Below are 16,226 nucleotides of genomic sequence, written 5' to 3' on the forward strand. Positions count from 1 at the left end.
TTAATTGTTTCTTTTAAATGCCTGATAAAATAAAGGTTGCACAGTATGGTTGCAGCATGCAGACCTAAATGAAAAACAGATGGCCTTAATAGTGACATCAAAGGTTGTCAATCAGTTCCTTTTTTGTCAAGCCTGATAAATACAACATTTGGAATTAAAATGACTTAATCGTTTTCCACAGGTGTAGCCACAACAGGGGTGGGGTGAGTGTTGAGTTCATTTAGTCTAATATTGCCAAAGAGGACAATATGGCTTTGAATGGCCTAATTTGCTTTTTTATCAGAACCATGTTTCCATTGATTAATTGAAGCCAATTGTGCATCATTGTTTTTCTGTCTGTGTGACCTCTGCAGCTGTTCGCATGTTCATGAGGCCAAACGTCTGAAGTGTGTAACGTCTGCCGCCCTTTTTATGAATACCTGCTGCATTATATGCTCTCCACTTTTTCTGTGAGACACTGCTGTAGCTTGTTATATTCACTTCTCCACTTGTGGTCTGTTGTACTGCAAGAGGAATCATTTACACGTAGTTAGAATAAAACTATGTGTTAAAATTTTTAACACATATCGCTGTTGTTGCCTTGTAAGACTTTACTTCTGTTTCTTATTTGGCAATGCCCTTTTGTGCCCACAGCATCCATGAACCTTCCTTGTGGTTTTCCTCTTTTCTTCTATGAACAGTTAGTTCCATTAGTATCCTTTACCCAGTGTAACTACTATGCCTCCTCTGTACTTGTCTAAACCGTCTAAACCATCTTAGCTTCGCCTCTTTCTCTTTGTCTCTAAATCACTCGACCTGAGCTGTCCTTCTAGTATACTAGTTTCTTATCCTCGTGGTCACTCCAAAAAATGTATAAAAGTATCTTCGACTCCACTTTGAAATCGTACATTACAGAACGTCTCACTACCAGCTTGTAAATCTTCCCTTTTAATCTTCTTCTGTCACAGATCACTCATCCGCTCCACCTTGCCTTCACTCTCTTTTTCACTTTTCTTGTGCGCTATCCATTTCTCTGAATCGTTGACCCTGGGTATTTAAACTCATCCACCTTCACTACCTCTTCTCCTTGCAGCTTCAGTGTCACACCTGTCTCCCTCTCGTTTACACCAATCTATTCTGTCTCTCTACTACTAATTTTCATTCTTTTCTCTCTAGAGCTTACCACTTCTCCAGGCTCGCTCCCTACTAAAACTACAGATCACAGTGTCGTCTGCATCATCTATTAATCTGTCCATCACGATTTTAAAGGCCTTTACTCTACTTTGTGTCATTGAAATCCCAAAGCATCTTTGTTTATTCCATAGCACAGCAATAAAAAGTCAAGTTAAGGACATGGAACTTGATGACCTTTGCTAGATGGAAAAAAAAATAGGCCACACATGACACAATGTGGAACTTTCAGTCTCACTTCTCATTTTGTTGAAATGTTTTAATTGATAAAGACCAGCGTTAAAGGAAGTTTACATTCAACTACATATAATCAATTCACTAATGCTTTGGATCTGATGGAACATCTTTCTGCAGGCCTAAAATGTTGCTCGAAAGTTTCTTTTTATACCCTTTATATTTTCCCATGCACATCTCAATGAGCGCATATTTGTCCATCAAGAGTGTCAGAATCAGTGGGTCAGCCCTAGTTCACAGAAATTCTGCCATAAAAGCTCTGCTGCTACTTTAATTCTTGGTGGAAAGTTTTATTTCCCTTATCTTATTGTCACTGATTAATTTTTAGAGTTAATAAAAGTTCAGTTCATGTGGAAAAAAATCTAAATATAGCAAGAGAGACAATAAAATAGAAAAAGGCATATTTTTGTCTGTATTTTTGTCTTGTCTGACACTGCTTTGACAGTTTTTTGTAATTCATGCTGTTACACTGCTGCTGCTGTGACTTGCTTATCCGCAGATACCAAGTCACATATTAGGTTTCTTTAATAATTAATTGAAGTCAGAGTTCATTTCTCAGCGTAATTTACAGTCTGTTGACAGTGCAGAGAGTCAGATATGCTTCAGCTGACGTGGCTATCATTAACAGTGGCCAACGAAAACAGAATAGAATAGATTTGCTCAGATTTGGTTCACTGACAAATAGATTTGGATGACAGTCTAACAGTGGGGGATGATTGGATACCCTGCCAGATTAAGAAACCAGGCTTTATATTCTTTCATAAATCCTCCTTTCTCATTCTTTCCCTGTCTCCCAAGGTGAACCCAGTCAGTGTTATGTTTTTGATGGTGACGGTGTGTGTGAGGAATTTGAGAGGAGTTCCAGTGTTCAGGACTGTGGTTACTTTACACCTTTGGGTTACACTGACCAGTGGGCAACCACTGCCACAGCTTCTCACCAGGACCGGACCCGTTGCCCGGCCCATGCTGCCACTGGGGAACCATCACTTACAAAGGTATGAAATACCAACCACAGAGCACGTAAAAGACTTCCAGATGACAATAAAGTCAGCATGGAGCCCACTTTGAAAGTCCTCACCGCTGCTTGATGCATTTTTGGACAATGTTGTTTTTTAGTATAAATTCTTTAGATTCACCACCAAAGACAATTTCCAGAATCTCAAAGTTGGATGATTGAAATATTTCTTGTTTATAGATTTTAAAGACAAACTTGTCAGTCATCAAGTTAAAATCAAATCAAACAACAGCAAAAATCATTTTGATGATTACAAAATAATCTGCCTTGAGTGCATCTTTATAAAAACGGGAGTTATCACAGCGTAGGGTAATTTCACAGCTTGTATTGTTTTATGTTTGCAGTCTTTTCATTCTAATGCTGTTGGACACTAAGGAGATGCATGAAGAAAAGTGATTATATTCTATAAAAATGTGCATTCAAACAAGAACCTGCATTCATGGAGTTTCACATATTGCAGCACTTAGGTACACCTTGCTAGTACCAGGTTAGAACCCCTTTTGCCCTCAGACCGAATTCTTCATGGACTCATAGATCCAAAAAGATGGTGGAAAAATTCCTCAGAGATTTTGGTCCGTAATGACAGAACATCAGCATCACATAGAAATATTTACAGAGAACAGCCAAAAAAGGAGACATTATTTCATTCAGTGGTGGTTCTTTGGTGAAAATGCCTTGTTGATGATATGTGACCTCACAGCAGCTGAGGAAAAACAAACTTGGCTTCACAAAGTTTGGTGGCTTCACCAAGTTTGCCTATACCTGTTTCACTCCTTGTTAATGTAAATCAGCTAATGACCAGAGATGGGCAGTAACGCGTTACTTGTAACGCGTTACAAGTAACGCGATTACTTTTTTCAAGTAACGAGTAAAGTAAGGGATTACTATTGCAAAAACGGTAATTAGATTACCGTTACTTTCCCGTAGGAACGCTGCGTTACTGCGTTACTAAAACCGTGATTTTTTGCGAGAATGTCTCATGACAGTGACGTAAGCGAGTGCGACGTTGGTGACAACAGCTGTGTGCAGATCAACAATGGATCATATATCGAGTGCGGGAGAGAATGTGAGTGTGCAGCGTTTAAAGCGTGGAAGTACTGACCTTACTTTGAGTTTGATTCCATAAAAAGTGACAAAAACATTAGCGCCAGTTGTGCGTGGGAAGAAAACTTCTTTTTACAGCGAAAAAAACCCTAAACTTCCAAACAAGCACCGAGTGCGCTATGATGTAATGGGAAACTCACAGAGAAACTCGCGGATTCTTCCACTGACCGCTGCAGCACACCTGCACCAGGGCACATCTCCGCCTACCCTGCTCCTGCTTTACAGGTGAAAATAGAGCAAAAGGACCGCTGAGTCTTTGACTTTATTTATTTTCTGCTGTGTTTTACTTGCATCTATTTGAAAGACTGAGTGTAAACACAAAAAAAATTATTTTATGTGCTGGAATGTGCAGAAAATAGGTTTAAATATTAAACAAATTTCTTCCAGTCAGAGAATGGTGCATATAATTTAATTTTTGCTTGATGCATAAAGTTAAAAGGTTAAAACTAATAAAACAAGTTTTAAAAAAGGAGACTTTTCCATTTGATTACATTTTGTATGATGGATTATGCAGAAAAAGTAGAATTGGGCTGAAAGATCTATCGCTTCATCACCTGTTCAGGTTGTAAATCGTGTTTTTAAAAAGTAACTAAGTAACTAAGTAATTAATTACTTTTGAAAATAAGTAATCAGTAAAGTAACGGGATTACTTTTTTGGGGAAGTAATCAGTAATTAGTTACTGATTACTTTTTTCAGGTAACTTGACAACACTGCTAATGACATGACATCAACTCGATGCATTTACTAACCGGCGTTAATAACCGGCCAGCCCCAAGAACGGCCGCGTCTTTTATGGTCTTGGAACGCGAGCAGAATGAGATGGCTGTTGTTTTGTCCATATGAGGACTCAACTGCCCGCCTCCCAAGTGGTACCCCAGGAACTATACCTCCTGCCCTCTAACTGCAAGCTTCTTTGGGTTGGTCGTGAGCCTCGCCCGTCTCAGGGACATATGAATCATTTCATGGGGTCATGACTGACACAAAAGAGTACCCTAATAAAAAATAAACTGATCTGAATAAGTTGTGTTGTCTGAGATTAATTTTGCTTCTTTTTTTCTAGCTTTCCCTGACTTTCTGCATACATAGCATGCATTTCCTTGGTAAGGTAAATGAACACTTTCAGTAACTCTTTATTTTTTGCTCTGCTTGCCCCTCTTTGGTGCGCAGCTCTGCACGTACCATCACCTGCAGGTGAGTGAGAATTTGCCCCCTGATGCCTGGTTCCCGTGCACAGCCCAGTCTGACATAAACAACGACCTGGAACATTCACTTTGGCTAAAGGCAAGTGTGTTTCTGCACGTGTGAATATGGGTGATTTCTCTTTATTGAGCAGCTGCCAGTGCTCTCTGGGACTTCTTCAAATGGCATTCAAGGGTCACTCAAACAGGCTGCTGTCTCACGCACACACACACACACACACACACACACACACACACACGCGCACACACACACACACACACACACACACATTCTTCACTTTCTACAGCAAGAACTGCATGATTCATGGCCTGTATTGGTAACTATATTTGGTTATTTTCTAGGTCAACTATTAATTATGACTTCTAATGATCTGTAGATGATTACCAAATCATCTGTAACCTTCTGCTCATTCTTTATTGAGATTTGATGCTTATTTCTTCCACCCGACGGGCACTAATCATCAAAATTACAATTACCATTGTTTTATTAGTGGAAAACTAAGTGTTATATAATTAACTCATCATTCATAATTAAATACTTAAAGGGTTCACAAGTTATTAAAATACTGGCATCTAATGGAATAATACTAATTTGCAATCACAAACAGCGCTTTTAGTCGTTCTGAATTCATATTTTATAATTAGAATTCATTAAAGCTCCATAAAAAAAAGAACTACAGCAACAAAAAGCATTACTTTGTTACTCTGTTCGTAATCATTTCAAAATGAGTCACAAACATAATATGTCATTTACTAAGTGTTTATTTGTAAGAAACCTTCATGCAAAGCATGAAATGGACATGCTGGTCACGTTTTGTGATATTGGGTTGTATAGTGATATATTGAGCCCTGCTTCCCTGCAGCGCTTCACACTGATGTCCTGATCGTGTTCGGGACGGCGCACAGACCTGCCTTTCAATTCCAGACTTAGTGGTGTGAAAACGTGTTTGTCCTTTCCTGATTTCCTATTTTTTGTACGTTTGTTACACTTAAATGTTTCCAGTCAGCAAACAAATTTAAATATTAACAAAGATAACACAAGTAAAGACAAAATGCAGTTTCTAAATTAAGGGGTTTATTATTAAGATGAAAAAATAAAACCTCACATCTGCATGGCCCTGTGTGAAAAAGTGATTGATCCCTAAACCTTAACATCCACAGCAGCAACAATTGCAATTAAGTGTTTGCGATAACGGGCAATGAGTCTTTTACTCAGTGCTGTGGAGGAATTTCGGCCAACTCGTCTTTATAGAATTGTTATAGTTCAGCCACACTGGAAGGTTTCGGGCTCTTTTTAAGGTCATGTCACAGCATCTCAATTAGATTCAAGTCAGGACTTTGACTAGACCACTCCAAAGTCTTCATTTTGTTTTTCTTAAGCTATTCATAGGTGGACTTGGTGTGTTTAGGATCATTGTCCTGCCGTACAACCCAAGTGCGCTTTCAGCTTGAGGTCATGAACAGCTGGCCGGACATTCTCCATCAGGATGCTTTGGTAGACGGCAGAATTCATGGGTCCATTTACCACAAGTCCTAAAGCAGCAAAACAGCCCCCGACAATCACACTACCACCGCCATATTTTACTATTGGTAATAATGCTCCTTTTCTGAAATGCTGGGTTACTTTTACACCAGATGTAAAAGGACACACACCTTCCAAAAAGTTCAACACTCTCATCAGTCCACAGAGTATTTTCCCAAAAGTCTTGGACATCTTCAAGATGTTTTCTGGCAAAACTGAGACAAGCGTTTATGTTCCTTTTGCTTAGCAGTGCTTTTTGTCTCTGAGCTCTGCCATGCAGACCATTTTTGCCCAATCTCTTTCTTATGGTGGAGCCATGAACGCTGACCTTATCTGAGGTAAGGGAGGCAGTTCTTTGGATGTTGTTCTGGGGTCTTTTGTGACCTCTTGGAGTTGTTGCTGCGCTCTTGGGGTAATTTTGGTCAGGCAGCCAGTCGTGGGAAGGCTCACAACTGTTCAGTGTTTTCGCCATTTGTGGATAATGCCTCTCACTGTGGTTTGCTGGACTCCCACAGCTTTAGAAATGGCTTTATAACCTTTTTGAGCCTGAGAGAAATCAATTCCTCGGTTTATCATTTGATCCTTAATTTCCTTGGATCGCAGCATGATGTCAGGCTTTTGAGGATCTTTAGGTCTAGCCCACTTTGTCAGGCAGGTCCTCTTTCAGTGATTTCTTGAATGAGAACAGGTGTTACAGTAATTAGGCCTCCTGGGTGTTGCTAGAGACATTTAACTCAGCTTTCCAAAGATGTGATACACCAGTTAATTTATGTTGTAACAGGGGTTGTTCGGGGGTGGGGATTCACACAAGGCCATGCTGGTTTGGATTTTCTCCCCCTTATTTGTCACGGTTCTGGGTCATGTTGACCCAGCTTTCTGTTTTTCATGCTTTGGTGTTTTTCTAGATTATGATTTGATTAATCAGTGATACTGTTTTGATTATGATTATTATTTAGTAGGCTTTGGTCAGTGCCAAGTCTGTCTGTCTCTGTCTAGTCCGTGTCTTAGTAAAGTGTGTTTTGTTTCCTGTTTTACTTTGAAGGTTCTTGTTCCTGTCTGATGTCAGTGTTCCGGCTTTGCTCTCCCTGTCTCGTTAGGTCTTATTTCTCCCAGCTGTGTTCCCCGTCTGTCTCTAATTCCTTGATGACTCCCTCAGTGTATTTAAGCCCAGTGTGTCTTTGTGTCAGTGTCGCGTCGTTAACGTCTGTTCATCCTCGCGGCTGCTGTGTTCTGTTTGCCAACCTATCTAGTTATTCTGTTCTCCCAGTTTAGTTAGTGTTTTTCCTGTTCAGTTTCATACCAGCAATAAAGCTGTGTGCTTTGAGTTACTTCTGCCTCCGTGACTCCTGCGTTTTGGGTCCTCTCTTCCTGCCTGCCTACACACAGACATGACATTATTTAGAAACACCTTCATTTAAAAACTGCATTTTTTGTTGACTTGTGTTATCTTTGTTTAGTATTTAAAGTTGTTTGATGATGTGAAACATTAAAGTATGATAATCAAAAATCAGGAAGGGGGCAAACACTTTTTCATACTGTTGTATTTCAGGTTCTCATATTTATTATTTAATGTTTCCACTGCCACAGTTCCCACAGTCAACTTTGTGGGTAGCGACAAAGTGTAGACTAGCTGTGGATTTGACTGGTAGCCGTTCACCTTGTCTGTCACTCTCTGGATTAAAGGCTCCGTTGCAGTTGGGAACCTGCCTTTTCCCTTTTGCATATGCTTGTTTATCTCTTTCTCTCTCATATCCACTTCTTTGTTGAATGACTCATCTTTCCATTCCCTGCTTCTTTTATGGATGTCCTCTTTATCAGATACGTCTTTGCAAATGCTCTGGAAGGCCGCCTTAAAGACTCTTTTACAGTCTGAAAAGCCTTCATTATGACCGGCATATCTGCTAGCTTTCCCAGGAACACCGTTTTTCCTTTGAAATGGTCTGCTTCTGAAAAGCGACCTTTTCCCTAAATATCTGTTCTTGTGCTGTCTGAAAAGCATAACTCTGCCATTCCATCACCCCCATCTCTACCTGCTCTGTAATTTAACAGTCTTGCACTTTCATTTGGAATCCCATTCTCATTTCTCCTTTAATGTTTCTTTAAAGTGATACTGAACCCAGAATCTGTTGCTTAAGTATGAAACACCCAGATTCTGCATGCTTTACAGGTGGCTGTAAAAGCATTACAGAAAGTGTGCAACAAAAATCAGTTTAGATTCGAGCTTGATCAGGCAGAGAAAAAAGTAGACCACAGCTTAGAGACGCTCCAAGTGTCAAGGGTTGAGAAATGGTAGTGGGTTTGTTCATATATAGCATGTTATTCAGTATGTCTCAAGCACCCGTACACTTTTCTTTTGCTTTCTATGTAACATTTGCACTCTGATGAACATGCAAAGAGGAACTCAGTGTTCTGAATGTTGCCCAAGGACACTTTGGTACAAAGATTGGAGCAGCCATAGATAAAAACACTGACATGCTGATTAGTAGATACCTTGCTCGAGCTCCTTGAGCCACAGCCACACTTTGCTGTTGCAGGCAAAAGGAACACAAACACAGACTCATAGACAGGCAGATGAAAACAAACAGGTCTAATTAGGGAAAGGGAAAAATAAAACAGGTGCAGTCAACAGGTGATAAATCTGTGATCTATCGATATTTTCTTATGTGATTTTGTTTATAATTAAAGAAGAAATTTAGAAGACCTGGCTGTCTTGAGAAAGTTAATAGTATGCAGTATGCACATTGCAGGTATGATTTGCTAACTTTTACACCATGGTAAGAACAAAGCTGGCTGGTGTGCACATGCAGTGATTTTACATGCTGGACAAGAATATTGTCACATATTTGTAAACGAGGTCCAGTGGCTAGCAACTCAGAGATCTTGTCTCCCTAAAACTACATTCTGTTCATAGTATGTTGTTTTTCTTTCTTTGAGCCTTTTACCTGATATTACCTGATATTATCAATGCAACAGGTGGGTTTTACCCATCCTGGAGTGGCAGCCTCTGTGATGGTGTACCTGGCGTCAGATGGATCATGGTCTAGGGAGCAGTGTCGACGGACAGTCACCATTCTCCTCTCTGACACCGCTGACAGGAACCACACGTTAGGTACTTCATTTGTAATCTTTCAAACAAAGTTAGAACACAACAGACAATTCAGCAAAAACTAAGGTCTGTATGTTTGAAACCTTTCCATTTCTTCAGGCACGCATGACCTCTCATGCCATCGAAACCCATTGGTGGTGAACGTGACCCACGACCTCTCTCAGCCATTCTTCCTCACGTCCTCTGTTATCCTCCTCCTTTCCTCCCCCACTGTGGCAGTGGGAGGGGTAGCTCTGAGGACCTCCTGCCACTTCAGCACCTTCGCCCTGACCGGGTGCGCATCAGAGGGTGGGCTCTCCCACAACTATCTACTTAACACACACACACATCCAAACGTGCACACACACATACATAGCATAGAAGGGAAAATTATAATACTGCACATTTTTTTTGCACCCATTCCATAATACTTAATCGAGATATTGATTCAGATTTAAAACATTTTAAAAAGCCAATTAATATAGATTTGCGATTGATGACTTTGTTAGTGCATTCCTACATTTTTGGATCACGATGAGCAGCTAAATTATCAACAAAACTGGAGATATCTTTTTCTTTTGCTACAGACAAATAGCCAAAATTAGACCTTCCAAAAGTTACCATCTGGGATACAAGTATTGATCAGAGGACGTTGGGACAGCTTTTTGTTTCTCCTGCATGTCTCCCTGCCTCTTATCCATCTACTTTTCTCCTTTCCTCCCTCCACCCCTGCAATAGCTGTCTGAGGCAGCCATGTCAGGTTGACAGCTGTAGTTCTCCTCATATAGAACACGCCTCTGTCAGGTAGGTCATTTGGAATGAAACTGAATAATTAGAGAGCTGAAGCAACAAACAAAAGAACTATCTATATATCAGTGTGTCTCTGTAGGTGTACAGGAGGAGGCGAGGCCTATCGCTGCACTGTTCAGTGCCACAGAGGTTTCAGTATTACAGTTCTCAATGGCAGATGGATCCCACCCCACCAGGTAAACTGGATATTGTGTTGCTTTATCACCAAATGTTGAATGTTAACTTATCATCTTGATCTTATCATTTAAAAAAACCCTTTTTGCTCTACATTTATCCTACACTGGGAACTGGATCTGAAACAAGCCTATCTATTTATGACAGAATTAGCCCAACAAATGCTCCAATCTGACCCACTGGAGGGCTTTTGATGTGAAGGAGGCAATAAATGTTCGGACTTAAATATATTTGAATCAGTTTAATACATTTAATATGTTTTATAGCTTTTCCTGCTGATAAAGACCTCCCTACATACTATATCAAAGTAGTTAAATAATAGATAAACAATTAAATAAGAAAAATGTTCATGTTTTTTCACTGTTGACTATAGAAATGCATGTTTTTGTTTTTGTTTTACAATTGGTTCACAAAAAATGACATTTTCTGTTTTATAATTACATAATAATCTAGGAAACTGGTTACAAAAACTGTTTTGAAAATGTTACACATTTATTTCTTACAATTTGCAGTTGAAATTGTTTGTCTATTTCTTATGTTAAGATATCTCAGTTAAACGTTTTTCACTGACAGAGAGCGGAGTTTCACTCATCTGGATCACTTAAGATCAAAGTGTGCCCACAATGTAAAATGGTTTTGACAGCCCTGATTTATGATTGGCTGTCCCTTGAAAACAAAAGGTTTGTATGTCAGGTGGGGCTGCTCTGGTCACATGTCGAGAAATGAGAGGCCTGAGATGGACATGTTATGGATATTCACTCTCAGTGAGGTCATACAGAGACATGGGTACAAAAGACGAACTTGTATCCCCGCTAACCTCATCAGATGGGACTTTGGCCATGTTTAATATGAGCATCTATCTCTGCAACAGTATGTAAGGACCACTTACACAACGTGCTGTCCAAAAAGTAGAAGATTGTTGATGGTATTTTACTCTGCATGGAAAATGTAGAAAATAATACATCCATTATTCTACAATAGTAAAATACTCTCATCACCTGCTTCACAGGTTTATTGTCTTGTCTTTTTTCACCTTCCTGTTTTAATTTCAGAGAAAGGCAGAACTGGAGTGTTTCCATGGTTCATGGGATCGTGTCGTTAGCTGTCAGCCCGTAGACTGTGGCTTTCCTGATCAGTCTCATGTCTACCACGCCATATTCAGTTGTTCTTGGGGAACCACGTTTGGCAAACAGTGCTCCTTCACCTGTGGATCACCAGCCATTTTACAAGGTAGCTCATGGCTTTACATTTCATACTTTAACTATCCTGCACACTAATGTTGCATTACCTCACAAGCAGTCAGTTTTGCAGGACCTTGCAAAACTGTCATTATTACCTCTGATCCTTGGACTTTTTTCACACACTTCATAACAGGGCAAACAGAGGTGAAATTAACAGTGGTTCAGTTTGACTGAGGTCTTTCCTTTTCATAACTGAATTTTGCATTGAAGCAACTGTTTCTGATCCCATGTGGTGTATAAATGGTAAATGGACTGATTCTTTCAGTGCTTTTCTCCTATCCTGGATCATTAAAACACTTTATACAGCATGCCTCATTCACCCATTCACACAAGCACTTTTTTCCTGTGCTTTTTTAATTGCTTTCTATGTAACATTCACACTCCAATGAATGTATCAGAGAGCAGCCTGGGGTTAGTATCTTGCGCAAGGATATTTGGCATGCAGACTGGAGCAGATGGGGATCGAACCGCCATCCTTCTGATCAGTAGATGAGCCACTCCATAGGGTGGCAATGGGGTTTTAATGTAGTGGCTGTATATGAAAGACGCAGATTAGAAATGAATAATAGTAGTAGAAATATTTACTGCAGCATAGACGGATCCACAGCAACAAGCGAAGAGTAACCGTAGTTGCCACTGTCACAGGCAGGCCGAACAGCTGCATCTGTGCTCGCACCCAACAGTTGGATTCTGCTGAAGTTGGTTGTGCATTTGAAATTGAATAATGAACCCTAAACGAATCACGTAATATGTAACGTCACTTCTGGGGCGCTATACTTTCCTGCCTCAAAAAGCTATCCTTAGCTGAAGCTTAATTTCTTGGCAGCATTATAAGAAATAAAACTAGAAGTGACAGTCTCAAATGTATTACTGGTTGCTGTTCCCAGTAAGACGCAAAAGAGTAATGAGTTCATAATGAGACATTTTTAATGTGGAAAACATTTTGTGATTGAGCAACTTTTTTCCCTATTTATTCATATTACTGTCTGGGAAAATTAGGTACCTAGTCTGTTGTCTTTGGGCAATTCTTGTAGATAACAAATTCAATTGAATTCATTCATTTTTATATTGTAAGGCAGGGGTGGGCAACTCCAGGCCTCGAGGGCCGGTGTCCTGCAGGTTTTAGATCTCACCCTGGGTCAGCACACCTGAATCACATGATTAGTTCATTCCCAGGCCTCTGGAGAACTTCAAGACATGTTGAGGAGGTCATTTCGCCATTTAAATCAGCTGTGATGGATCAAGGAGATTTCTGTCAGAATCTGCAGATTATACAGTTTAAATAAAATGTTCACGTTTCTCCAACGTTGTCTTCCCAACAGTTTCACTAACATCTACGCTGGAAGCGTTCGCGATGTCTTCTCGGGCGCTTCTCCGGCGCCGATAATTGGCGTCTGTCTTGTGTCAGTGACGTAAAAGACGGATTTAATGCGACGTGACCGTTCAAACAGCAGTCGCTTTCTAAAACATCAGATATGTATCGGATTCAGTACCACATACGAAAGTGACCCAGATCGGATTTGAAAATATCGGATTCGTGCCGTTCACACTGTCACACCATGATCGGATATGGGTCGCATAGGGTCAAAAAAATCGGATTTGATGCGCTTTTGCCTGCAGTGTGAACGTAGCCTAAAACCTGCAGGACACCAGCCCTCAAGGCCTGGAGTTGCCCACCCCTGTTGTAAGGTAAAGACTCTTCAAAAATACCAACCGATAATCAAACTTAGATGAAACCTTATGAGGAAGCTCTAGCTAAAGGCTTCATCAAAAAGGAAAGTTTTAAGCCTAATGTTTAAAGTAGAAAGGTGTCACCACAGTTCCTGAAAGCTGAAGGCTCTGTCTCCCATTATACTTTTAGATACCGAAGAAAGGAGCCAAAGAAATCTTAAACACTTAAAGTAGCTAAAAAACTGATGAATAGAATGAATCTTTTTCCAATGGCAATGGCAAGGACAGACATCCTGCTTAAATTATGCTTTGTTTCTGTAATTTCTATTATTTTGATGACTTTTGCTAATAATCTTTTAAACCGCTTTATGACTGAGCTGCTGGAGTTACAACAGTCTACTGCAGCAGTCCGTGGCCCAGGGGTTGGGGACCGCTGGTCTACTGATCACAGCAAAATGCTTTCACCAACTAAACTCCAGAAGATGAAGTGGTTTTAGCTCCTGGCAGTCAGATATAGCTGTTTATTTAAAGCACATTTGTTCAGAAGAGCAGCTCAGAAAGGAGCATCGAATCTGCATGGTTGACTGAAATCCCTTTGGAATGTTATTTACAAACTTTCAGTTAGGATTGCTCTTCCCGCTGATGTTCCATGAAGCTTTACGGCCAATTAAATGTTAGGTGGTTTCATGAAACATTGCTAGCTCGGGCAGGCCAAAGTGTCAAGTTCAGCCAGCTCTCCTAGCAGATACCCTTCTGTCTGTCCTATTGTCAAATCTCTTGTCGCACATTTCATCTGCTGGCTTATCTGCAGTTTGCTTTGCAGCCCACGTCAAGCCCAGAGTTTTCTGACTTAAGTGTTGTGTCCATTGTCATACCTGTTTTGTTGTGTGAATGCTGCTTCTCTCACTTTCTATTAACTTTCCATGCACATGAGGAGGTTTCAGAATAGAACCGTGCCGCCAAATATAAACTGCAGAGGGAATAAGAGTCCTATTTTGACTAAAGTGTTCTTGACAGAATTGTTATTGAAATTCAGGATGAACTCTGAGAGAAACATCTATATGGCATGTTCCTGTCCCCTTTGCACGCACACATAGACACCACACAACTTTCTCGTACTTAGATGCCCACAGTGTTTTTATAAAGCTCACGTGCATCAAGACCATAGAGAACAAATATTGCCTGTGGCACCCACAATTAGGACACAAGCATAGAATAACCAGTAGAGGTTATTTAGTAAGGTTATGCAATGCAGCAGCCGCTTCTTGAAGTGATTAAATGGAATGAACGTGATGTCCACACTTGTGTTGGTGGTTGGAAAGCCACAGTGAAATGTTGTAGTAGAGTCAGCAGTAAGACCCATGGATTCCTGATCTAAATACAGATTGTGCTGAAATAATTCTGTTTGTGGCTTTTGGTTCTGTGGAGTATGTTTGAAGTCCATCGTGTATTACTCAGCACTGAAAGCACACTATGAAGTTCACAAAAATATATTCAGGGTGCACCAGTACAGCTGTAATGCATTTTTCATTATTCCAAAACTTGAAAAATGAGATTTCATGTTAAAGATTCATTACATTTTATGGACCTAATAAAAGTTGTGAAAGGTTTAGAGTGTTACCATTCTCCACACGTAACAATACTCATGCTTCATGTGGGGCCATTCAGCCTTGAAAAATATTAGCTATGGGCAACAGTGAAGTTTCAATCTGCTCATAACTGTACAAGACAGAGCTATGAAACTTTTACATACTTGTTTTTCCCCCCTGTGTTTTATTGTATATTATATTCTACTTTTATGGCTGTGCAGCACAGTTCCAGCATTACAGGCGCTTAAGATGTTTATATATATATATATATATATATAGTTCTGAGGGCCATAGAGAAAAAGACTTAAGTATATACACTGGTCAAAATAAATAAAGAAATAAATAAAGAACACGGTTTAATCATTGTATAACATTAAGTCATTAAGCCTTCTGGGATATAAGTTCACGTCCAAGATATCAGTTCAAGTGTCAGAGGGGGTTGTTAATCAGTTTCAGCTGCTTTGCGTTGATATAGTTAACCACAGGTGCACTAGATGGGCAACAATGAGACAACCTCAAAAACACAAATGTTTTTACAAGTGGAGGCTGGCTGACAATTTTTTTCCTCCTCATCTTTTCTGACTGAGTTTTCGCTAGTTTTGCATTTGGCATGAGTCAGTGTCACTGCTGCTAGCATGATGCGATATCTGGATGCTACAGAGGTTGCACAGTTGGTCCAACTCCTACAGGATGGCACATCAAGATTTACTGTGTCTCCCAGCACAGTCTTAAGAGCATGGAGGAGATTCCAGGCAGGAGAGCTGGACAGGGCTGTAGAAGGTCTTTACCCCATCAGCAGGGCTGGTATCTGCTCCTTTGTGCAAGGAGGAACACTGCCAGTGTCATACAAACTGACCTCCAAACAGGACACTGCTGGGCACTGTGGAGCCCAACTTTTAATTTGCTGTAGAATACCGGAATTGGCACATCCACCGTGCCACTGATAGTCTGAGGAGACATATCCATGGAGGGATGCACAGACCTCTACAGGATAGACAACAGCACCTGCCATTAGTTATCAGGATGAAATCTTTGGACCCACTGGCAGTGAGTCCTGGGTTCCTACTGGTACATGACAATACCTGGCCTAATTTGGTAAGCATGCAGGCAGTTTGTGGAGGATGAAAGAATTGATAACAGTGACTGGCCCCCATGCTAGGCTGAGTAAATCCAATAGAACACCTCTGGGACATTATGTTTTGGTCCAGGTTGTACCTCAGACTGTCTGTGAGATCAGTGATGCCCTGATACAGATCTGCGAGGAGATGGACACAACTGCCATTTCACTAGGCGCATGCTTGACGTTGCGCATGTATAAAAGCACATGAAGCCACAAAAACTACTGAGTACCATTTTCAGTTCCTGTAATGACATTTCAGCAAAATGGGAAAGCCTGCTGCATAATTTAAAC

General features: G+C 40.4%; 1 protein-coding gene across 1 annotated transcript in view; it reads left to right on the top strand.

Moving 5' to 3' along the window:
- The window catches only part of pappa2 (pappalysin 2), an 86,850-nt gene that overhangs the window by 40,976 nt on the left and 29,648 nt on the right, over window positions 1–16,226 (top strand). Inside the window, exons 14-20 of the mRNA XM_084912719.1 lie at window positions 2,203–2,399; window positions 4,692–4,805; window positions 9,219–9,354; window positions 9,451–9,625; window positions 10,069–10,134; window positions 10,220–10,316; window positions 11,367–11,544. Coding sequence (XP_084768845.1) covers window positions 2,203–2,399; window positions 4,692–4,805; window positions 9,219–9,354; window positions 9,451–9,625; window positions 10,069–10,134; window positions 10,220–10,316; window positions 11,367–11,544 — 963 coding nt within the window. The remainder of the gene's footprint in view (window positions 1–2,202; window positions 2,400–4,691; window positions 4,806–9,218; window positions 9,355–9,450; window positions 9,626–10,068; window positions 10,135–10,219; window positions 10,317–11,366; window positions 11,545–16,226) is intronic.

This window comes from Perissodus microlepis, chromosome 18 (genome assembly GCF_051167445.1).
Source record: "Perissodus microlepis isolate ML-2025 ecotype Zambia chromosome 18, ASM5116744v1, whole genome shotgun sequence".
In the NCBI taxonomy this organism is placed as follows: domain Eukaryota; kingdom Metazoa; phylum Chordata; class Actinopteri; order Cichliformes; family Cichlidae; genus Perissodus; species Perissodus microlepis.